Below are 25,372 nucleotides of genomic sequence, written 5' to 3'. Positions count from 1 at the left end.
CTGGAATTTTCCATTTAGTCTTTTCACAGCATAGTTACCTGCAGGAAGCTAAAATTATGGAAAGTAAAACCATGAGATTCTGTTTGGAAAGGCTATTATTCAAGCCTTCAAATGTATTCACTAACCAGCCACCTACTTACTATTCATACAAAATAAACTTCTCACCACTATTAATCATTGACCTGTCTTTTCTATTTTGATTCTCAGGGCTAGCCACTGAATCTAAACGGTAGAAGAAAACTATTTTATCCATCTCTTACAACAGAATGCTATTCATTCGCAAACTGACTATGTCACTAAATGATTCCATTTATCCAACACTGTTGAAATAAAATAATGCAGCTAGAAAAGAGATTAGTTGTTGGTAGTAGCTAAGGGCCAGGGAGGGGAAGAAGTGTAATGTGAGGATAAGAGGGCAGACAGCAAAGAGCTCTGTATTGCTGGAATTATCTTTGGCTTGACTGTAGTACTGCAAACACAAATAAGGATATAATGAACCTGCACAGAGCTATGCATACATACATAGGCAAACTGACTATCTGAAATAGTTTGGTGGATCACATTAATGTCAATTTCCTGACTGTGGTACTGTACTACAGTTAGAAAATAATGTGAGGGGAAAACTGGGTGAAGAATATATGGGACTCTTTTGTAAGTGTGTGTGTGTGTGTGTGTGTGTGTGTGTGTGTGTGTGTGTGCAGGTGCCTGAAGAGACCAGAAGAGGGCATAGAATACCTTGAAGCTAGAGTTGCAGACTGTCGTAAAGTACCCAGTGTGGGTCCCCAGCCCCTTCCTTATCTCTCCTCCTCTTGATGAGATCAATCCATCATGACACTGCTGTCTGACGCTCCCACAAAAGAAACAAGTCTGTCTGCCTACAGGCCTGGAAGACTGGGAGCCTAACTAAAACTCCCTCTAAAAAGGTAAGTTGATTATCTAAACATTTGCTATAGTAACAAGAAGCTACTAACCAAAGGGGAGGCCCTTCAGGCTAACATTTGTACCCAACAAATGTAAGTTTAAAGGCCAAATATGACACATAGTTATGCTCAGTGTTGGCTACTGTCAAATTCGAACATTTATTTTCATCAGCTTTTTATGCTACTTAAGAAATAAGGATCAATAACACATAAATATAGATAAGATGGCTCTGTCAGGTCATTAAATAGGAATGGAAGCCAGGAGGTGCTGGCACATGCCTTTATATCCCAGCCCTCAGGAGGGAGATCTCTTTGAGTTCAAGACTGTTCTGATTTACAGGGTAAGTTTCTCGATTAACCAGGGCTATACAGAGAAACCCTGCCTCAAAAAAGCAAACAAACCAAACGAAAACAACCAACCTAACAAAAAGACCAAAACCAAAACCAAACAACAAACCAAGTACAAACCAAGCCAAACAAGCACAAAGAGGGGATGGACAATCACAACCACAGTGGTCTTATCTCCTCCCACACCTTACTTAGGCACTGTGTGGTTGGCAGAGGCAGCAACAGTTTCCCGTAAGCTGAAGCACAAGCACTAGGGGAGGAAGGAAGCAACACATGTTTGGTGATGTTCAGGACATCTCTTATTTAGTAATGGCTGTAAAGTAGAGGAGAAAAAGTTTAAACATGGAACTTTGTGCACGCTAAAGAGAAACTATAAAAGTGCTGTCTTAGTCCCTGTTCAATTGCTGTGAAGAGACACCATGACTGTAGCAACTCTTAGAAAGAATTTAACTGGGGCTTTCAGAAGTTTGGCATATTTTGATCATGGTGGGAAGCATGGCTGCACCCAGGCAGACATGGTGCTGGAGAAGGAACTGAGAGTTCTCTATCCATCAGGGTCTACAGGCAGCAGGAAAGAGAGCCACTGGTCCTGGCTCCGGCTTTTGAAAAGCTCCTAGTCCACCCCAAATGGCACAATTCCTCCAACAAGGCCATATCTACTAATCCTTCCAAAAAGTGCCACTCCCTGGCAAACAATAATTCAAATCTGGGGGGGGGTGGTCTTATTCAAACCACAAGTGCTTTCTGGAAGTGAAATGGTGAGTTTACCATAGTATGTACTGAAGAAAAAAAAAAAAGATCCCTCAGAATATTGAATGTTCAATACTTCAGGGACTTAGGACATAGCTGTCCTAAGGTAAGGGGAAGTTACTGTATAATAACTACAATGTTGCTTTCTGTACTTCCAACAGCTAAGGGACTTAAAACCTCTACAGAAACCTTTGACTAAATTCTCATTAAATCGGGACTATTCACTTGATCTGATTGAAGTATCTCCTGTCCCATCTTCAAATGTCCCTCTACTCTTGCGTGTCCCTATCCCCCGATCAGAATCCAGTCTCTCCACTCCACTTGCTTTCTCCATAAACAGAAGCTTCTGCTCTTGCTCTTCTTCAAAGCTACCAAAACTGAACTTTTGTCTCTGGCTCTGTGTTTTAGCCTCTAGGAGTCTCTAACAATGCCTTAATCTTCTCGGAGAATAAGAGTGACTGATTCAAAAGATGACTAAGCACACCAAACTTCTGGAGTACACTGTTAAACTTTCTGGACCACTAGTTTCCACCGACTGTAAAGGAAAGAATGTTGTAAGGCAGTATTTGAAACTTATGACAAAGCCTTCCCATTCTTTTTAATCAAGCAGAATATGTCTCTACCTCTATGCTTTTATTTACATAACTCCTTGTCCTTGCTCTCTACCCTTCTGTTGCTTTACCTAAAGTTAAGCCATCCCTTTAGATGGTCAGTTCAAGATTCATCTCCCATAACCATGTCAGTTCATACTACTTCTTCAACAGTAGGAATACTCTGCTTTCTAATGTCCAAATGACCTTGTTATAAATGGTAAGACCTGCCCACATACTTTATATAAAAACACTTTATCCCCTTCCTTTCAGTTTTACAGATAATGAGTTTTGCCTGTATCGATAGCTAGTATTTACCAAGTCTTTACCACATGCAAGAATCTGTTCCAAGTATATAATATCTAATATCTAACTTAAACGATTGTTCTTCCCCTTTGCAGAAAAAGAAATGGAAGGAGAGTAAGTCACTTTCTAAAGTTATCAGACCTAAGAGGTAATAGAATTCAAACTCAAGTATCGTGAGTCCAGATCTTATAATATGCAAACCAGTTCTACTCCATCTGCAAGAATGTAAAAGACCAAAGGTAGAGGTTGGTAGAGCATCCCTGAATGCTGTGAGAACTGGAGGCATTGGGTGTTGCTTTTGAATTCTTCATTTGCAACTCAAGCCATTTATACTGACTTCAGAGGGTTCATAAAAAGAACAAAAATCACAGATGTAAAATATTGTCCCAGTCACCATCAGAACCAGCTCCACTGTGTAGCCCAGCCGGGATGCAAGGCCCCCTTTCTTTCCTGAGTGCTGCACCTGGTGAGGATCAGGGCCAGCTCACCAGCTCTCATAACTTCAAGGCCTCAGACTGCCTCAGGTGGTGAGGGGCAAGGGGTGGAGGGCATCACCCCCTAAGCCCAAGCCACTGAAGGGCAGGGGAGTGGTGGGGCCAGCTCTTCTGCACCCCCCTCTACCAGGTACCTTCTTTGTACCTTATGGTAAGACAGGGTCTTACCACATAGCCTAGGCTGGCCTAGAACTCTCAACGTTCCTGCTTCTGTCTCTATGGTGTGTGTGTTGGGGGGGGGGGCGCTGTTACAGGTATTTGTCCATTTGTCCCTGTCCTGGCTCATTTCTCCGCTCTCTTTGTCACTTTTTATCATAGCAATCTATATATTTTCACTGTAATTAAGTGCCTCTGAGGCTCTCAGCCTTCAACAGCTCTACACAATCCTAAAGACTAAACTCTCAAATTCTTTCAAAATAGTGTCACTCCCTGTTTGTTACAGCGTCCTTCTTTTCCTCCTAGATTCTACAACCTGTATCCAGTGAGCCTCTTTGCCCTGTAATGATCCCTGCCATTGCTCTCTTTGTTGAACTCAGGAGTACACTGTGGACCCCTTGAGATTTTTTTCTACTGCTAAATGACACATGGTTAGGTAGAAGTAGGTCTAAATGGAAAAGATAAACTTCTTTAACATATGTGCTTTAGTCCATATTGTATCTGCTATAGCACATGGTGCCTCGTGAATGGGAGTAAGGACATTTACTGAAAGCTGGCTAGCCATTATGCTCGTCTATGTGCCTTACAAAAACGTATGAACTCATTCAGCCCTCAAAACAACCCTACAGATAGGTACCATCCTTCCGCACCCCCACTTTACCCATCAGAAAACAGACTCAGAGTTTAAGCAACCGGCTAAGGTTATACCACAGAGCCTGGACTCCAGATCCAAGCAGTTTGGCACCAGGACTTACTCAATTAACTACCATGCTACAGGCAAATTTCAGCAAAATATACTAATTTTTATAAAAGAGATCCAAAACCTATGCAAGACAATAAGGCACAAATCTAAAAAAATACTTCCATGGTATCTTTGACTAAGGAGAAGCAGCAGTAGTTTTTGTCAAAGTCACCTAATCCTTTGTCTGAAATCTCTACATCTCAAGGTTAAACTGCTACTTGTTAAGAGGTTCATGCAAAGTAAGAGAGACTGGAAGCTGGAAGAGCACCAAGGACTTGTAGGCTGGAAAAACAAACGGTGGGCCAAACTGAACAACCCAGACAAGTCTGTTGGCTACGTTATTATTAAGCAGCAATTATCAAACAGTATTAAATAATAATCACGAGAACCCATTTCTAATCCTTTGTGACAATACACTAACAGAACTTTATTAATTTCCTAAACACCCCAAGCTTGTAAAACAATTAAATAATGCTAATTATCTATAATTCGAGGCAAAGAGGTGCAGACTGCTGCACCGTTTACAAGCTACTTCCTCAGTTGCTTGGAAAACCGGGAAGGAATACTGCAGGACTTTGATTGCTCGCCAAAATAATGGGTGAGATTGGACATCTGCCCAAGGAAATTTTAAGATTTCTATCTAGCTGGAGGTTTTCCAGCTAACTACAACCACAGTAAAGACACCCAACTGTCCTTTCACTTCAAAGTTAGCCAAATGGATTTGTCAATCGCCTAAGTAGGGAACCACCCTCCAGGAAAGCTGGCTCTTTCAGGCACCCGAAGAAATAGCACCAAGTCTAGCTAAAAACGTAGGTTTGCACAATGGTTCTTTTGGCCATTGTCCCCTCTGACTGGTCAGAGCGTCTTCTGTTATTCTATGACACATGCTGTCTTCTGCACTGTGCTGTGTGTCCTAATTCCAAGCTCAGGAGATCCAAGGGAGCAAAGGGAGGCCTGGTGTGACAAGAGGCTAGCCTCAGACCAAGTTTGAGGAAGGGGACTAGAATGGGCTTTTGGGCTCCTCAGACTCTAAGGTAGTTCCTTCCATGGGAGCTGGTCAGGTCCCCGCAGTGAGATAAAGACTAAGAAATTCTTTCCCTGAATGGTTAAGACCCAGGATTATGAGAGGTCCCTTCCAGCTGGGCTGCTGAAGGGAAGAGCGTGTCAATAGGCTCGACGAGCAGGCCTAGATTTTAGCCATTAAAAATCATCATCATCATCATCCGGGGAAATGTGGCATGAGCCAGGACTGATCCTGAAGGAAATCCAGACAGAGGTGAAGGGTCTGTGGAGACCAGCCCCAGGCTCAGCCCCCTCCACTAGCCTCCCACTCTCCTAGCCCATTAGGAAAAGGTGACGTCGCCAGGAATCAGTGTGGCCCCAGGTCTCCCGAGATGGTCGCTTCGACCGACCCCACTCACCAGCCCGCCGGCACGCCACAGCTGGAGCGCAGAGACCGCCATCCTCGCTTCGGCAGGGTGGCCCTGTTTAGCTCGCAAGGCTTTCTGCAAACCCCTTGCGCAAGATACCCACGGCCTGGCAAGCTCAGGCCCTGCCCTCTCCGAACATCCGCCCCTCACACACCCCTTTGAGTCCCCGCCCACTGCCGCCTACGGAACCCCAGGAGAGACATAATTCTCTCCTTGCTCCCCGCAGCACGCTCACGCGAGACTTGGGCAAGGCGTGGGGCGGGCGGGAAGGGAGCGGAGACACAACAAATATGGCGGCTACTGCTGCGACGCTGACGAACGCTGAGGCGGTGGTGGCGGCGGCGGCGACGGTAGTGAAAAAGGCTGTGGGGATCCCTCGGTGCGGTTGCCAGGAGGTGAGTCGTGGGAGGTCTGCTTCCACGGCGGCGCTACGGTTCCTCAGGGCACGTTGACGGAATGGCGGAAGGTAAAGTGCCGGGTTCATTGCTGGCCGGCTAACACCGCCTTCGCCTTGGCCACCGCGGAGGGTTCCTGCGTGCCCCGTGGGCTGGCAGCTCAGTGACTCGGGACTTTCTTGGGCTCGTAAGTGACTGGGTGCGCCGCCCGTAGGCTCTCGAGTCGGCGCCGTCGGGCCGGAGCTCGGAGCTCAGGGTGGGGAGCTGTCTGCGGCTTTGACAGGTGGCGATCGCCGGGAGCGGCTCCCTGTGTCGTGCATTCTCGGGGTGCCAAAGGCAGGAGTCGACCCCAGCCACCCCGGTGTATCCCGGAGAGGGTGTTAACCTCGACGCGGGTCCCGGGCTGCTGTTGGGAAGGAGTTTCTAAAACCCTCGAGTTTCCTCTCACGACCTGGCGTCTACTGCCTGTACTTTGCAATGTTGGGAACAGGTGAGGTCGGGGAGGATGCTACAGCCAAGCGCTCTTCCGACTCATTCAAGATTTCTGTCCCCGATCGATCGATCGATCGATCGACTGTCGGGAGTGCTCTTGGATGCTCAGCGTGGCTCCTCCTCAGCTAAGCGTCCGAGTGCTGTCTGTCTGTCTAACTGTAGATCCTAAGTATAGTCAGTGGTAGCTGCCAGTAACCACATGGCCTATTTAATGACTCCTTTGTGTGCTGGTCAGAACCGGACAGAGGAGTGAGAAGGGACATGAAGACTTCTGAAGTTGTGAGGTCCAGGGAAATTACACTTAGAAGATACAACATGAAAACAGCCGCTTAGAACATCTGGACACTTTTAAAACTCTGTCTTGAGTTTATGTTGTCTTCAGCACAGCTGAGGATGAACGTTTCCTTGGAAGTTCCTTGCAGGGAGCTGGGATGTTTGAAGTTCTTTTCCTGTAAGGGTCCCGTGTTTCCCAGGAAACCACAACTGTTGTACTGTGGGATACTGAAGATGGGGTTCAGATATGCCATGGTTGAGTCCTGGTGGTTGTTACATATATTTCCCTGGTATAGAGCAAATGTACTTTATGTGCAACTGGACTTATTCGGCATTATTAAGCCTGACATCTCTTGAAATTAACATATTATATATGAATGGCATTTAAGTTTTTTGTTAAAAGTAAATCACCAGTGGCAACATGATAGTAACACAAATGGCTAGGATGTTAATTGTGGGCCACCAAGCTTGCCCTTGCTTTTTTTTTTTTTTTTTTTTTTCCAGCTACTGATCTTGACACACAAGTTATGTTATTAACTTGTTATTAAGCCTGTAGTCCCAAGTAAAGTTTTCACTTGTGTGTCTTTCTTTGCAGACTTCTTGTGGCTTTTGAATTTTAGTTGAAATTAACCTCCATGGCCTTTTGGAGGCCTTTGTTGTGTCTCCAGAGTAAATTTCAATTATTCAACATTTCATCAGCGTTGCCTTAGAAAATAAAAAGTGGAGCCAAATTGGGGTGAACAGGTTAGATTGTATCATTCTTTTTTAGATTTCTTCAGATGTGGCTTCGTTTCTGTTTTCTGACTTCTCAGAAGAGCCTTATCACAGTATTCATGTGTTCAGAGTCTTTAGCAGAGGAGAATTCAGGAATTGTGTTCAAATTCTTTTTGAAGGTCCATGTTACTCTGTATAAACTAAGAGTAAATCTTTCAATGACCATAATCAACAGGTTATAGAAGTAAACACAGCTATTGAACAATAAACAACTTTAGTATGCCTGCCTAACCTCTGGGTTAATTGTCACATTAAAAAGTTGGGCTAACCCAGTACAGGGGAATGCTGGGGGCCAGGCAGCAGGAGTGGGTAGGTTGGGGAGCAGGGCAGNNGGGGGGGAGGGTATAGGGAACTTTTGGGATAGCATTTGAAATGTAAATGAAGAAAATAAATAATAAAATAATAAAAAAAAGTTGGGCTAAGTATTCTTCCTTATCAGTAGTAACCCTTCAGTTTAAATATTTCTTTTAAAGCAGTGATAGATAAATGTAATACCCTGTACTGTTCTTTGAATTCTCCTTTGTGGAGAGGGCATCTCTAGCACTTAGAGAGATAACTAGGGTTTGGTTGGGTTTTTTGTTTGTTTGTCTTTTAAGGTTATACATATTTTATTGCTGAAACCAGTAAGCTCATGTGGAACAGATAAAAGCAAATCAGACTCCAATTGAAACATGTTGTACGTGGCTTTGTCATTAATTTTCACCCAAATCCCTTGGGGAATAAAACAATTTTGTTTTTTGGCCAGAAATTTCTTGATTTTGAAAGACAAGAAATCAAGCCAGACATGTGCTCCATGATGGTGGAGGAAAGATGACCTTTGACCTTTACATTACCTGTTTCGTAGTTGTACCTACCTTCTAGTTTGCATCTTAACACCTCTTTTAAATAATTAGCTCCTGATTAAAAGGTGTTTGATCGTATATGTAAGTATACACACACACACACACACACAGGATATGTGAAATATTAATTCTTAGATATTTTTCCACTACTAGCTTGGGCAATATGCCTTATAATCATAAGGTTTGGTAGTTTTTCTCTTCTTTAGTTTAGTTTTTCTCTTCTTAGTTCACACTCTGATAACAAATTAAATGGACTGTGTCAAGCTTTGATAAACCACCATGACTACCCTATATGGTGGTGCACATTTTTAATCCCAGCACTAGGGAGGTAGAGGCAGAGAAGCAGGAGGATCTTTGAGTTTGAAGCCAGCCTGGTCTACATAGTGAATTCCAGGGCAGCCAGGGCTATGTAGAAAGATCCTCTCTCAAACAAACAAATTAACTAACAAACTACAATGACTAAAAGTAATTTAGGGACGATAGAGTTCATTTTTATCCTATATTTCCATTAACATTCCATCACTGAAGAATGGCAGGGCAGGGCAGGGCAGGAATTGTGGCACAGAAGCCAAGACTTTTTCTTAGTGCTTACTGGCTCACTTCTCATGGTTTGCTCAGCCTACTCTTTATAAGCCCAGGAGCACCTGCCCAGGGGTGGCACCTCCCACAGTGAGCTAGTCCCTGCCATATATTTCATTAATCAAGGCAATAGTCCACAGGTTTGCCTACAGGCTAATCTTATGGAAGCATTTTCTCAAATAAGATTCCTTTTCCTCCAGGCATTGTGGCGAAAGCTTTTAATTCCAGCACTCCACTGGGGTGGCAGGGACAGGTGGATCTCTGAGTTCAAGATCATTCTGGTCTACATAGCATAGTGAGTTCTAGGCCAGCAAAGCTACCCTAATGATCTCCTGTTTGGAAACAAAAGTTTTCTTCCTGGATATGCCTGAATTTGTGTCAGGCTGATAATAACCAACTAGTACAGACTAGGTGATTTAAAGAATTCATTAAGGTTGGAGGCTGGGAAGTTGAGTTCGAGTTGCTAGCAGATACAGGATCTGGTTTCTGGCTATATACTCATAGTGCAGAAAACAGAAAGCAAACTGTTATTCTTATAATCCTATTCTGATGGATCTGCCTCACAACAAATGTCATATTGAGGTTAGAATTTCAACATAGAAATTTTCATTTGGAGCAAAATCAGTTAGCATAGAATAGGTCTGACTTACAATGTAGTATCAAAATCTATAATAATATTAGAAATGCTTAAACATGTTTTTCTGATGACATTTTACATTGAAAATATGAGTAATTTCTTGCTCACCAAGTACAAGGTGTTGAGTTCACAGCCAGTTAGAAAGATACTGAATGAAAAAAAAAAAAAAGAAGTAAAAAGGAAAGGAAAGGATATGACTGGTCCTAGGTATGGTGGAGGAGATAGTTTATTATAGATATGTGGGAGAGCATAGCCAGAGGCAGACACATCTGAGAAAGTCCAGAGGAGTCATGACCCTGAGCCAGGACAGGAGACGGCAAGGGAGAAAGAAGAGAGGGAAACCAGGTGCAGAAGCCAGGAGGCCAAAGGTACAGAAAGGACAGGTGGCCAAAGTGATTGGCTTATATAGGGAAGGACAGCCCGGCCCCTTGGGTTCAAATGTTCAGGGTAGAGGCCAGTATATGCAAGCCAGGTGGACTCTATAACAGGTAGGCAATGTTATAGGAGAACTGCTGGGAGATCCTGGTGACCAGGGCCACTTTGATATGTTAAATAGGCACCTCAGCCATTTGTCCGGATTTTCTAATGTACATACAGTAAGTTGTCCCTCTGTATTTCTGGGGGATTGATGTAGGACCCCTTGTGTACACTGAAATTTGAGGATACTCAGTGTCATACATAAAATTCAATAGTATTTGCATGTAACTTGTTACACATCCTTCTATATACATTTTTTTTCTTTTCCACATGGGAGTTTTATGTATCCCTCAGACTGGGCTTGAACTCCTTGAATTCCTCAAGGCCTTAGCCACTGAGTGCTAGGATTATAGGCACACACTCATATTCTCTTTATTCTCCAGATACTTTATATAGCATAAGTTGTTCTAATTCTGTATTGTTTAGGGGATCCCAAGGGAAGTTGAATCTAAACTGTTTAGGATTTTTTTTTAAATGTTTTCCATTCACATTTGGTTGAATCCATGTATATATCATTCATATTATGTTTGTAGGGGTTTAAAAATTTGTCAGTTCTGAACAACATCCTCAGATAGCAGGTTATATATGGAGTTCTTGTTATCAGGATGGTGTGGACAGCAAACCCATATTCTCTTTTTATAGCAGGGGCTCTTTTTAGCTTCAGAATTATTGTTTTTCCATATATCATGCTTAGAGATATTGACCTGAGATGGAAAAAGCTGGGGTTTGAGCCAAAAACTCAGCTTAGATTTAGGCACCTATTTACACAAGTCTGTTTCATTGTCTACTGCTATGTAAATAGCTGGCTATCATGCATGTTACCCACAGATATATGTAACATAGATAATACAGGTTTGATGGACACAAAGATGCTTAGAGATGAAGGGTCACTTAAGTTTTAAATCATGGACGGATGTGTAGATTAAACCATATGTGTGTTTGAATCCCTAATTCAGAAACTGGTCTTTATGTCTGCAACGTTTTTTAGTTACTTCATTGGCATTCTTTTTTCTTTAATTCATCATGCATAATTGATAGCGGCATACAATTTATGGCAGAGAACACAGTGAAACTTGTAATGTGACAATGTGAATAGCTAAGACTGTCAAAATATGTCAGCCATGCTCTGTAATTGGGCTCATTTCTGTTCTTAAACTTTAGTTGGAGGTATAAAACTACCATTTCTTCTGCTTGCTTTTGGTAGATCTTGTGTTTTTGTTGCATTGCCAAGCATCGTATTGCAGCGTGGCTAAGCTTTCTAATCAAGATTTGGTAAGATTGTCTTGCTTATTAAAGTACATTCATTTTCCAGGAACATGTATCACTTTGCATATAAATTGATTGGCAAGAAGAAATTCTGAATTGCAAGTAAAAGACTGGGATTTTTTTTCTTAATTTAGTTTTGTGTTTGTATGTTTACATATGTGTGTGTGTGCATGTATTATGTGTGGATGCACATATACATGTATGTATGTGGAGGCTAGAAGTTGACATCAGGTGTCTTCCTCAATCTCTCTCCACTTTTAGTTTTTGAGATGGGTGTGTGTCTCATTTAACCTGCAAGCTCCAGGAATCCCCCTGTCTCCACCTCCCCAATGCTGAGGTTATGGGTGCTTTCTGACATGCCTCTCCTTTTATGTGGATACTAGGAATTTGAACAGATCTTAATACTTGCATGCCTCATTACTGACTGAGCCATCTCTTTAGCCCTATAATGCTTTTATAATCAGAACACAGAAAACTGATAGAGCCTCATAGTCTTTATAATTAAAAAAAAAAACTATCCTGAATATGATTTGTTTTAAAATTAGTATATTTTAATTGTACAAAGGGGTCTTAGTTATGACATTTCTGTATGTGCATATGATATGCTTTGATCATTTTCCTCCCTTCTATTATTTCCCCCACCTTTGTCAGCCCTGCCTCTCTTTTCTACTTCTGTATTTCTAACAATCCCCCTTTACTTTCGTGTACTGGTTTATTTTTTTAATTAAGTATTCAGGTTGGTTTCCTTCCTTCCTTCCTTCCTTTTAAAAAAAATTTTGAGATAGGTTCCTCAAATTCACTATGTAACAATCATTCTACTGCCTCTAACTCCTGAGTACTGAATTACAGGTAGGCAAGGACTGTCCATCTTATTAATCAACTTTTTCATTGGTTGACTAGCTTGTGTTTTCTATCTAAAGAGCAAATGTGAAAGAACAAATAATTAGTAGTATTAACTATAGTTAAACAAATAGTCTGACACAACTAGTTAATATGGTAAGATAAGAAAAATGATGATTAATAAGGTTGGGAAAGCTGAATAAACTAAGGCAAGAGATTTAAAGAAGTGCCCTAATAAGATAAGAAAGGGCAAATTTGGAAAATTGCAGATGGACTTGGAAAGTTGCAATCGGGGATACGTGAACTAATGGGAACTAACTGCTGTTTATCTCACCAATCTAAGGAACAAGTAGATGCTAATTCTGTTTTTTAACCAGGTTGATGAACTGATAAGGGAAACAACTTTGAATCTGAGACCAAGATACAACTTTATTATTTCGCTGTAAAAATAATTGTTCCCAAATAGTTAGCATTGTCTCAGAGATTACTATGAGCTGTATAGCTTACAATGTTTTATATATGATTAATATAAAGCTTGAAAGAGCACTGTAAATTTGTATTATTGTCTTAGTTTATAAAATAGGAGTTCACTGTTTTAAAGCTAAGAGAGATCTCATTCTGTTCAGAGTCTAAAGCTAGTGAGGTGAACATAAAAGCAAAATAGTTCTTTCATAGACTGACACTTTGTAGAAAACAGCAAAAAGAGATTATTAATAACTTTTCAGACCTTCTGATAGCTTTTAAGAAGGAAGGAAAGAACTCAAAAGATTACAGTTACTGAAAGTTCAGCCACCTGTATGTCCTTATTTGGCAAAATATCTCCAAGTAAAGAACAGATTAAAGGAGAAAAGATAAATAATAAACAAAAATATATCAGCTTCGGGTCAGTAACTATTAGGGGAAATATCAGCCTTGTGTCTGTCATTGCCTGAGGGTATCACTTTATTGATATACAAGATAATTATCTGCAATAGAGGCTCAGTCAAAGGTTCCACTAGGGTTCTAGTTGAAGTGTACAAGGTTTGCTTCTTATAAAGTTGGTGAGGTCCTTGCAAATTGAAAATGTGCTTTTATGAAAGTCCCTCATTTGTTAACCTCTGCCATTTAAAAACTTGGGCCAGGGACTAAAGAGATGGCTGCTACTATTGCAGAGGACTTCTGTGGCTCATAGCCACTTGTAACTCCGGTTACAGGAGAACTGATGTCCTTTTTTGGACCCAGTGGGCATAACACAAACATGGTGAATACATGTACACAAATAAAAACACATCTTAAAGAGAAAAGAACCAAGAGTTCAGGTATTTTTGGAAAAGAAAAACAAAACTGATAGAGACATATTACCAAGGTAACAAAGACTTGTTGAGAATAAATTTGGCCGTAAGAATGGACAGTCTTCATGGAATAGAATAGAGAATTCAGAGATAAATTTACATGAATATAATTACCTAATTCAAAGAGGCAATCCTGGGGTGTATTGGGAAAGCTGATCTGTTAAATGCATATAACTGGGACAATTGGATATTTTCTTGGAAAAATTATTCTTTTGATTCTTGTTTTACATCAGTCACAAAACTAAAGTCTGGATAAAATATGAAAGGGGAAACATAAAAAATGTTTTTCAAGGAAATATTAAGCTCAGTATTCAAGTAAGATGGAGGCATGGTTATTCTGAATAGGACACAGATAGTTATAAAATGTAAAAGGAAAAATCGGTAAATTGAGTTTCATTAAAAATTTATGTTCAGCAAGCTGGAGAGATGGCTCAGCAGTCAAGAGTACTTATTACTCTTGCAGAGGACCCATACTCGGTTTCTAGAACCCACATAGTGGCTGACAACTACCTAAACTCTGGGCACCAGACATATATATAGTGTACATGCATACATGCAGGAGAGTCACTTATATACCTAAAATAAAAATGAATCTAAAATTTTTTAAAGCCACAAGAATCATGTTATTTTTTTTATCTATCTAAAATTACATATAAGGGAGAGAGGGAGGGGAGGAGAGAGAAAGGTGTATGTGTGTGTGTGTGTGTGTGTGTGTGTGTGTGTGTGTGTGTGTGTAGTTTCAGTGAAATTTTGCCATTTGGGTTAATAATGCTCCCTGGAAGAGCCATATACTAACACAATTCCAGGACTAGGCATAAGAAACCTCCCTTTGAGTTGTTGATCAGCAGAGTCCAAGGTGGGCTGTTGCTGCTGTATTTGATTACCTCCTAGAGGTTAGAAATCCTGATTGCTACAGACACCATGCACTTCGATATAGGACTCAGGATTCAAGCTGGATCTGACCTGAAAATTTCCTCCCCGAAGACTAGCTTTCTTAGAACTTGAAAGTGTTATGCAATCTGCCAAGGAAGGAAACAATCAGTAGTCCTACCCAGCTATGATACCTATGAACCCCAACAATAGCCAACATGGCATGATACCCCGAAAGGTTCAGTAGTGACAGTCGTTTCTAGGTAGTAACCAACTGCTGTCTAATAGGACTCAAGGTCACTCAGAAGGAAGGAAATCATGCCTGGTACTAAAACCTACCCAACTGCATAGGGGTAGTGACACGGCCATGGGTCTTAGAAGAGAGCCTACTGCTACTGCTATAGTAAACCAGCATAACTTCCCAATAGCATTCTAAATACTTACCCTTATACCCACAGGTAAATATTGCTCTCACTTTGTTGCTCTCACTTCTCAAAGAAGTTTCTCTTTCAGCTGATGGGAGATCATTACAGAAAACCACAAGTTGTCAAAATGAAGAAAACAAGTGATTATAGAGTCCCCAGCCCTCGTGAATACATCTACAACACAGTTTCTGCACCAAAAGCTCAGGGACCATCACAGAAGAGAGGGCAGCAAAATCCTAAAAGCCAGTGGGCCAGGAAATGTACCATGAGATTGTGTCTCCTAGAAATGAAAGGGAAGCTACACCCATGGTATCTCAACAACCTGGCTGTCTCAAGAAGTCCTGAACAATGACATTGCCAATGTTAATGTAGAAGAGGTAATTCCCATGAGAGCCATCCCAAGACAAAGAACTGCAGGAAACTAATGACTACTGAGAGAGGGAGAATTAATATCTCTTAGGAATGAGCCCCTTAATTGATTATCCAATACCAAGTTGTGAGCCCTGAAATCATATATACATCAAGCAACACAAAATGGATTTGGGAACATGAGAGGAGTTAGAGAAGAATGGAGGAAATGATGTAGTTATATTTTAATTAGAAAAACAGTAAAATGAACTCTGCTTTTGTTCATTAAGACTGTGGCAGCAGACAGAGGCCATGCGCAGGTCGAAGCCAGATGGAGTCTTAGTACTCAGAGAGGAAGTGAAGACCAGCCCCAGTCCCTAAGCTGCAGCTCTCTCCAATCAGTAAACAGTCTCATGGGTGTACAAACACCTAAGGACAGACCAGATGGCCAGGACAAATAAACTCAGTGGCAGGCTCCTTATCTCATAAAGTTCTGCCTAGACATTATTTTTATTTATTAATTTTTAATTTTCCTTACAGATCTTTTACATACATATTATGGTTTCCTGCCTTGTGTTTTTATGGGATTTCTCTGTGTGTGAACATGTGTGTCTGCATATACATGTGTTTACTATACTTTTTGGGCTCTTTTTTTTATTAATTACTTCTTATTTTATTATTATTTTTTAGTTGCCTGTTTGTAATCTAAAAAGAGAGAAAGAAAGGGTCTAGATTTGGGTGGTTGGGAGCTGTGGAATTGGAGGGGAAACACTAAACAGAATATATTGTATAAATTTATTCTTAATTAAAATACCTTAATAATGTTCTGCAGAAGACTTGGAGACAAACCTGAAGCATACATTTCTTGTATTCAAATATCCCTATGATTACATTTTAAAAATTAATTTTTGATTTAAAATATGGATGAAAATCTTATCAAAATGAACTCTAGTTTTGGTCTAGCCTCATTTCCTTTTGATTATTGTTTAGTGTTGGTAGTGTGTGGTCTTTCATTAGTTGTACCACCACTTGCTTTCAGAAAAGAATCTTACCTCTGCAATATAATAGTTCTAATGTTTAAGAATAAATTTTAGGGTATATATTATCTCAAATCCTATTTTAAAAAATAAACAGTTCAAAAAAAGAAATCGATAGGAAATTATAAGGAGAAGATACTTGAAATGCATACATGTAATAAAGGATTTATATTTAAAATATTATGAAGAATTCTTATCTATTAGAAAAGACAGGTAGTCTATATGGGAAAACAGTCATCACCTAAAAGAATATAAGTAGCCACTTACATACAACTTCATTAATCATCAATGTATATGAATCAAAATTGGTGTGGTACTGCCACATACCCTCCAAAATAGCTACAATGAAAAAGCCAAGTACTGGTGAGTCAACTACTCTTACACATATGCTGACTGGAGAATAAATCAGTATAATGACTAAAAAGTTATTTGACATTGCTTAAAGCTGAATCTGCATACACTTTCATTTCAATTTCTCTGTAGCCAACCCAAATGGTGTAGAGAGGTTTCTGAAAATTTTTTTTCTTAACTCAGATTATTTAATGAGTAATTTTTATCTCTAATGGCTAGCAGTAGGCATGCAAAGATTACTCAATTCTTTATTGCTTAGCTGTTTCTTGAAATCTAGCATGTATATAGAAAAGCGTATAAATCTCAAAGTTTAGTCTAGTGATGGTCAGAGTGGTGACTCTGGTCATGAACTCAGCATTGATGTGAAGAAATGGAAGGCTGCCAGCACCCCAGAAGCTCCTTTTATGTCCCTTCTAGTGCTGGGCTTTAGCTGCCCTAGCAACCAAGGTCTACACTCTGCTCATTTCTGGTACGGGATGTTAGTTTCTGGTCTTCAATGTTATCATATGCTCACACCCTTTGTCTGACTTCTAGTGCTCAGTACTAGAACTGTGAACTGTCTCTGTGTTGCTGCATGCAGCTGAAGTTTGTTTATTTTTCACTGTTATAGCCCATTGTGTGATCATGCTACAACCAATTTATATATGGTCCTATTTGAGGATCATTTGGGTAATTGTCAATATTTGGCTGTTATAAGTAAAGTTTTCTCTTTTCTTCTGCTTTGGTAATTTGTTTCCATTTTCTATAAACTCAGTGTATTTATTAAATCTGTTTCTCACTGTTTTCTATCTATCTTATTTAATTTTCTAGATAGAGTATAAAGAATGTAAAGACAGCTTTTATTTTTCTGATGCTTTATGCAATGTCTTATACAAAAATCATTTTTGTCTATATTTTTAAAATTTTATACTGCTTTCTTTTTAAAATTATTTATGGATTCTTTATTTTCTTCTTCCCTAGATATAACAGACTTTCAACTTAAAGAAAGAAAGAAAAAAGCACCAAGATGGGTGAAAAGAAACCAGAGCCTTTGGATTTTGTAAAAGATTTCCAGGAATACCTGACACAGCAGACGCATCATGTGAACATGATTTCAGGATCAGTTAGTGGGGACAAAGAAGCAGAGACTCTTCAGGGAGGTAGACTTATTTTAATATTATCAAAAGTTCACATTGGTAAATGTGTGAATGTTCCTGCATAGCTCTCCATTCTGTGACTATTACTATCTACTAATGTAGATCATTCTTTTCTTTTTCTAGAAAGATACAAGGCATTTTTCTCCCTTTTTTTTTAAAGATTTATTTATTTATTTTATGTATATGAGTACACTATAGCTATCTTCAGACATACCAGAAGAGGGCATAAAATCCTATTACAGATGGTTGTGAGTACCATGTGGTTGTTGGGAATTGACTCAGGACCTCTGAAAGAGCAGTCAGTGCTCTTAACTGCTGAGCCATCTCTCCAGCCCTTCTCCCTTCTTTTTCACATGCAGATTTCTGCTATGATTTAATGTAGTCTATATAATTGTTACAGACTTCTTGAAAGGTTAGAGCATCTAAATCCCTTGTCTGTCTGTCCTTCATGTTGTTAGCTGACAGTCAATTCAAGGAACCCAGGGAATTTGTCCATCAGGCAACATGGATTAGACCTGAACCTCAACTAGGGATTTCTTCTCTTTAAGTGAATGAAGAGAAACTAAATTAAATGAAACAAACATTTGGCGAGCCTGCTAGAGATAGTTTCTCTAGTCTGTGGGTCACATATAATGTTCCTAACCTAGCTCAAGGTCAGCTGACTACCACCAGTGGGCCTCATCTAACAGCTTTCCTGTAGCTTGCAGTCTGAAAATTGGAATGATTAGAAATTATTGAAAAGTATGCAAAAAGAATGTAATAACACATGCAAATTATATGAAATTTAAATTTCATTGGTCATAAATAAAATTTTATTGGAACACCTGCATGCTCACTTTACGTATTTGTAACTCATTTGTACTACTGGCAATCAACATCTATTGCATACGTTAGGCAAGGGCTGTACAATGAGCTACATTCACTTTTATGGTACAGCAGCAGAGTTGGGTGTTGTGATAAAGACAAATCCACCTGACTTTAAGTATTTACTACCTCAGCCCTGTAGAAAACATTTGCTGACCTCTGACCTAGATCTTGTAAGCCATGAAGATGCAAAGACTGGCAGCAGTGATCAGGGATCACACCCCCCAGAGTTTTGTTAGACAGGTAAGCACCAGTTCCTGCCTGGATCTAATGATTCGGTTTATCAAAATATTGAGCATCAGGGTCTTAGGAAAACAGTGGGAGAAAGGGAGACCACAAGCCTGGTATCTCCACTTAGTTCCTTTTGGACCAATCTGCTTGACTTGCCTGTGCCAGTAAAACTGTGCCTGGTGAAGGGCAGAAGGAAAGGAATAGATAAGGTTTGAACTGAGCATGTGAGGACATGTCTTCTGTTATCAAGCTCAAGTCCTGTACCCATCAACCTGTAGTTCCCAACATGTGTAGTTCCTAATTATGAGCACCTGCTGCTGCTGCTGCTGCTGCTTTATAGAACATTCATATATTGAGCTGAAAAGCAAACACACTAGCATTTTAGTTCTGAAACTCATATAGTCCTTACATTCAGAGCTGTCAGATACCTTGCTCCCTTGCTGTGCTCCATTAGAGTTTTAAGATCCTAAATGTAACCCAGAATCTACAACACAAATAACTGTCTATAACAGAATATCTAATAGTTGTTTTTAGACAAAAAGAAATTGAGTTAGTGTTTTAGAACTGTAACAACTGCTAATAAAAGTTGTTGTCATGACTAGTATTTAGACACTACACCTGTATGTGACTGTGAGCTCATACTTGAAGAATCTCTTTTTCTTTTTTTTTTCTTAAGATTTATTTATTTTATTTATATGAGTACACTGTCGCTGTCTTCAGACACACACCAAAAGAGTGCATCAGATCCCACTGCAAATAGTTATGAGCCACCATGTGGGTGCAGGGAATTGAACTCAGGACCTCTGGAAGAACAGTCAGTGCTCTTAACCACTGAGCCATCTCTCCAGCCTGAAGAATCTCTTTACTCCTTTCTACCTGACCTATTTTCTTCAAAAGCATGTGAGAGTTGGTAAATTTTTATATGTAAATAATTTGAGGTCCTTTTTAAAGGTTCTTGGAGTATAATTCTACTTTTGTATAAACATTGTCCCAGTTCAAGAAATCTGGGTTGTTTTATGAATTAAACTCGTGGGAGGAAACTATCAGTTTGTAGAAGGTCATGAACCACTTGAAGTCTAACATGCTGAACTGAATTGACTCTGAGGTGCATGATTTCTTTTGCTTTTGTGTATAGCTGGAACAGATGGTGATCAAAACGGACTTGATCACCCATCTGTTGAAGTTTCCCTGGATGAAAACTCAGGAATGTTAGTAGACGGGTTTGAAAGGACCTTCGATGGGAAGCTCAAGTGTCGGTACTGCAACTATGCCAGCAAAGGAACAGCCAGGCTCATTGAGCATATCAGAATCCACACAGGTATGGAGAAACAGCTGGGGGGGGAGGGTGTGGGGTGCAAGTCTACATAGTTTTGAGTGTTCCCAACAAGGTTCATGAAAGTTTGTTTTGGGTAGTAACTCCATTTTTTTTTTTTTTTCCAAAGCAGTGGCTTAAAGGAATACAAATACTGGAAACAGACTCCTTGCTCCTTCTCCCTACCCATTTTTCTGCTTGATCTACATAATCTTTATCTTTCTGCTGTTAGGTTCAAGAGGTCATTACTATAGAAAATAGAAAGGCTTCTGTACAGTTGTATTTGCTAAACCCAGGTCTCTCTTAGCCACTCTTTGGAGAAACCTTCCAAAGTATGCCTTGCCTTAGCCCAAGCCCAGGAATCTTTTCTATGTGCTCCATGCCAGTCTGTGCTTCTGTATTACATCATGGTGGCCTGAAAGCTTCCTGAGGACATCTAAAAGCCATCTGTGTACACCCTAGAGCTAGCATGAAATCTGGAACATGCTAGGTGCTCTGTCCTTGTCAGAGGAGTGATTCTCAGTCTTACATTCTAAATGATACTTTTACATATTTGAAGAGTTTGACTTTTAAATAAAATTGATCTTTCTGAACTAGAATAGGAAAGTGGAGGCGAAGCCTGGACCCTGGCAATTTCATATTTGAACCAGGAGTTCATTTTGATTTTGAACTTTATTTTGCGGGGGGTGGGGTTTCCCTTGAGGAAAACAAGTATTTATGCATGATAGATCTGTGAACATATACTTTGAAACATACCGTTCATTAAAAATATTTTGAGGGGTGGTGGTTTGAGACAGGGTTTCTGTGTGCTGGGATTAAAGCCGTGTATTGCTACTCCCTGGCTGATAAAATCTTTATATCTCTTTATTATGTGGGGAATATTTTTACTTTTTCCCCAAGTGCTAGTTGAAGCTGTAATGATTTTCATACTAAATAGATTGTAATTATATATCACAAGTTGTTGCTAATGAATTCTTAAGCTTTATTTCAGTTCTTAGGTTTCTTTATAGATCTTACAAACCTAATATACAAGTATGCATTTCTGCAAAGAATTTTATTTTTGTATCAGTTCTCACATGCAGTGGACAAACATGAAAAGTCCTATGAGTGAGCTCCTCTTGCAGTCTCTTCCATGTCTCTCTTACACAGGCGAGAAGCCTCACAGGTGTCACTTATGTCCATTTGCATCTGCTTACGAGCGCCACCTGGAAGCCCATATGCGCTCTCACACTGGGGAAAAACCATACAAATGTGAATTGTGTTCCTTCCGCTGCAGTGACCGAAGTAACCTGTCCCACCATCGAAGGCGCAAACATAAAATGGTACCAATTAAAGGTACTAGGTCTTCCTTAAGCAGCAAGAAAATGTGGGGAGTTTTACAAAAGAAAACAAGCAATCTGGGGTATAGCAGAAGAGCACTAATCAACTTAAGTCCACCTTCCATGGTGGTCCAGAAACCAGACTACCTTAATGATTTTACACACGAAATCCCAAATATTCAGACTGACTCCTATGAAGCTATGGCTAAAACTACACCAACTGGTGGCCTGCCAAGGGACCCCCAAGAACTCATGGTTGACAACCCTTTGAATCAGCTCTCTACTTTAGCAGGACAGTTGTCCAGCTTGCCACCAGAAAACCAAAACCCTGCCTCTCCTGATGTAGATCCCTGCCCTGATGAAAAGCCTTTCATGATTCAGCAGCCCTCTGCCCAGGCAGTTGTCTCTGCTGTGTCAGCAAGTATTCCTCAGAGCTCCTCCCCCACAAGTCCTGAACCTCGGCCGTCGCATAGTCAGAGGAACTACAGTCCAGTGGCAGGGCCCAGCAGTGAACCAAGTGCCCACACCAGTACTCCCAGCCTAGGAAACAGCCAGCCAAGCACTCCAGCTCCAACCCTGCCGGTCCAGGATCCTCAGCTTCTACACCACTGCCAGCACTGTGATATGTACTTTGCAGACAATATCCTTTACACTATTCACATGGGATGCCATGGGTATGAAAATCCTTTTCAGTGTAATATATGTGGATGCAAATGTAAAAACAAGTATGATTTTGCCTGCCATTTTGCAAGAGGGCAACATAACCAGCACTGAACACAATCAACATTGTTCTCACTTGATTTGGCCTTTTGGGAGTTTGTAGTTTGGTTTTTAGTTTGATCATCCCTAATAAGGTATATGCTAATTTAAAATTTATACATTCTAGTCTATAAAATAGAAGTTTGATAGTGAAAAAGGGTTTTGTTAACTTTTCATAAAAGTCTGGTCAGGGTTATTTATGCATTAGCTAGTGAGGTGCATCGATGTCTTTTCCATTTAGACTTATGAGAGTTAAAGTACAGTCTAAATCAGTTTCCTACACTTGTCCATAAGGACTCCCAGGGTTATCTGTACTCCTGATGCTTCAGGATATACATTACAGCTAACGTTCTTTCTGCCATATGTCAAAATGGCACAATAAACTTCTCATAAAATCTTTTATAACATTTCAGTGTTTATAGACAAACTGCCTTTAAGTTTGCTCCTAATTAAAATACTATTTTCATTCACATAAGTTGAATTAGTTTCATTACAACCAAAACTAGTAGTAATTTCAGTGTAATAAATACTTCTCTTCAAGGAGAAGTATAAAACAGTTCTTTTCAAATTTAAGTTATAAAATGAAAATCTTGGAAGTTGAAATTTGAGGCTAAATTGAAAATTGTGTTTGGTATTTGAGATATCTGTTCATTTAATGTGTAAACATGTTAGTTTTTAGTTTTTCATTTATATATGTATTTATATATTTTGAGTATTATTTTAAAGCCACAGATAAGTATACTAGAGTGCTAGATGCCTTTTTTCAATCTGAATCTTTCATTTAAATTCTGCATTCATCTATTACTGGTGTCAGGTAAGATTGACAGCCACACTGATTATTTTATTCTTCCTAGTCTTTGATGACCAAAGAGGAAGTGAGCTCATCCATCCTATTACGATGCTTCCAAACAGCCTCCAGAGTCTCCTTTTCTGCCTTCTGTACATAATTGCCCATAATGTCCACGAAGGGTTGGTCTAGAAACCCAGAGATGTAATAGTGAGGAAGCAGCTACACACCCAGAGCATGCCCAGACAGAGCCTACTTGCCTCTCCAGAGCAGAGTAGGCCATGGAAGTCCTCCCTGTGAGTCTTTATGGACAGAGACGGTGAGACAGTCACCACAGTGGGAAAGGGTAGAGTTCTTATGAAGCACATTTCAATGTGACAGTTAACTTACTTAGAATTAGAGTGGTTCATTTTATATAGGAAGCCATTATTTTTGTATTGTGTAATAAGTAGCTTACTCTGAAGAGAGCCTGGCAAAACAATAAAACATTGTCACTTATTATTGGTTTCTGTGTACTTTGCAAATTTTTCATTTTTATTTGGTTAATATCTTAGAAATATTCTCAATTGGCTTCTTAAAGAAATACCGTCAAGCATTTATTAACCAAAAAAATCACCTCTTACAGTAAATAAGAGGGAACTATTGAGAGTGTCTACCCATGAAGCCCCAAGTGCCCTGGTAATGAATCTGTTCCCCCTCCCTGTGCTAGAAAGCCATTCCGCCTGTGCTTACACAGCCAGTCTTGGCTCATCCCAACTGCACTGTTAAAGCGCAGCCTCGAAAACACTTTGTAGTGATTTGGGTCTGTTGCTGAAATCATTTACTAGATTAGTTTTAGGGCAACACTTTCCAAATACATAACTTGACTGTCGTGCTTATCAGCTGCCAGAAAGAAACAGGTTATTGTTTGGAAACCTTGCTGTTTAAAGTTTGATTCAATTAAAAGCAATACTTCCAAATAGACAGTGAAAACTTCCTGAAAGAGGAAGGAGCCCAGTGGACCTCTGCGCACCGGTAGTCCCAGCTGCTTGAAGCAGAGTGCTAGAGCCCAGGAGATCCCTGCCAGGCCAGGCAACACTGCAAGACATAGTCTCAAAGGCCAAGCAGCCTGAATGGGCTCTCCTCACAGCCAGCTTTACCACCTCTACATTCCGGGCCAAACAGTGACATGGGCATTTTGTTTTTCCTAACAACTTCAGATGAATGTTCTGAAGGTACATTTCATTTTAAATATGGAAAAGACTTTTCATAATTACAAACAAGAAGGAAAAACCCCTGATTTTCCAATAACATTAAAAAGAGCACAGTTGGTCTTCCAAAGGTGTCCATGTGTGAAGCTACAAGTACTTCGAAATGCACTAAAATTTTGAAGCAAATCTACCTTAGAAACTTTTTTGAAATTGTACTTTTAAAGATTTAGGATTTTGCTTAAATATTCTGAGTTAAATTCTGTACTAGGAAAGATGTTGGATTCTTTCCTTAAATACTAAATATGTTCCTCATTTTATTTTTAATCAAATGTTTTATAGAAATGAGTTGAGAAAAGTTTAACATGCACTATTTATAGTACTTTGCCATTAACAGGCAATGTTCTAAAACTAAATTTATTTTTGTTTAGTGAACATGAGTTTAGATTTTTAAAGTTGGTAATTTATCTCCACTAATATTTTTTTAAAGAAACTGTGAAGAGATTAACAGAATAATTTTATTTCAGATTTTACTAATGTAGTGTGTAGCTACAACTTGACATTCAAGTGAAGACTAGACTTCTGTTTTGAAATTTTTCCATCAGGTAGTTTCAGTGGTTTCATTTTAGAAATGTGTTTGCAGATGTTTGACAAAGGGAATATTACTTAAAAAGAAAAGCAAAAAAAACAAAAAACCCCAAAAACCAAAAAACAAAAAAACTTATCAAATGAAGAATTGTTAGAAAAATTTAAATTCCCTGCTAAAGACATTTTATTAGTCTTAGGGGGTAGGTATTTGCTTTCTAGAACTTGTTTTTGTTGATAGCTGGATGTATGGAACCTGTTTTCTATGTGAGGTGCAAGTCTTGCACTACAGTTGTAAGATATATTGTTTAGGAATCAAGAAAGCAATCTATGCTGAAGTAACTATAGTATGTAGTTCCTATTGTGAATAATGCTTTGCTTTTGTAATATATTAATAAAAAGTAACACTTTCTAATGACTTGTTTTTTGTTTTTTAAAACTAATTTTTTTTCGTAATTTACAGTACATAAAATGTTAATGGACTTTATGGCAGGCTAGTTTTAATTTCTAGAATCCCTT

General features: G+C 39.7%; 2 protein-coding genes across 2 annotated transcripts in view; one reads left to right on the top strand and one right to left on the bottom strand.

Annotated features, from left to right (window-relative positions):
* The window catches only part of Acadsb (acyl-CoA dehydrogenase short/branched chain), a 45,540-nt gene extending 39,666 nt beyond the window's left edge, over nucleotides 1-5,874 (bottom strand). Inside the window, exon 1 of the mRNA XM_021204978.2 lies at nucleotides 5,728-5,874. Coding sequence (XP_021060637.1) covers nucleotides 5,728-5,769 — 42 coding nt within the window. The 5' untranslated portion in view covers nucleotides 5,770-5,874. The remainder of the gene's footprint in view (nucleotides 1-5,727) is intronic.
* Nucleotides 5,875-5,993: 119 nt separating this feature from the next.
* Ikzf5 (IKAROS family zinc finger 5) lies at nucleotides 5,994-23,579 on the top strand. Its single transcript, XM_021197083.1, has 4 exons — nucleotides 5,994-6,131; nucleotides 17,634-17,812; nucleotides 20,040-20,222; nucleotides 21,366-23,579. Exons 2-4 carry the CDS (start codon nucleotides 17,680-17,682, stop codon nucleotides 22,307-22,309), a joined length of 1,260 nt encoding a protein of 419 aa, XP_021052742.1. The 5' UTR covers nucleotides 5,994-6,131; nucleotides 17,634-17,679; the 3' UTR covers nucleotides 22,310-23,579.
* The last annotated feature ends 1,793 nt before the right edge of the window (nucleotides 23,580-25,372 follow it).

The sequence above is a fragment of the Mus pahari genome, chromosome 1 (genome assembly GCF_900095145.1).
Source record: "Mus pahari chromosome 1, PAHARI_EIJ_v1.1, whole genome shotgun sequence".
In the NCBI taxonomy this organism is placed as follows: Eukaryota; Metazoa; Chordata; class Mammalia; order Rodentia; family Muridae; genus Mus; species Mus pahari.
This window is presented reverse-complemented; position numbering and strand designations above follow the sequence as displayed.

Coding starts and splice junctions, on each gene's coding strand:
- Ikzf5 (XM_021197083.1), top strand. CDS start 17,680: ATGGGTGAAAAGAAACCAGAGCCTTTGGATTTTGTAAAAGATTTCCAG. Junction 17,813..20,039: donor AGCAGAGACTCTTCAGGGAG/GTAGACTTATTT, acceptor TTTTGTGTATAG/CTGGAACAGATGGTGATCAA. Junction 20,223..21,365: donor GCATATCAGAATCCACACAG/GTATGGAGAAAC, acceptor TCTCTTACACAG/GCGAGAAGCCTCACAGGTGT.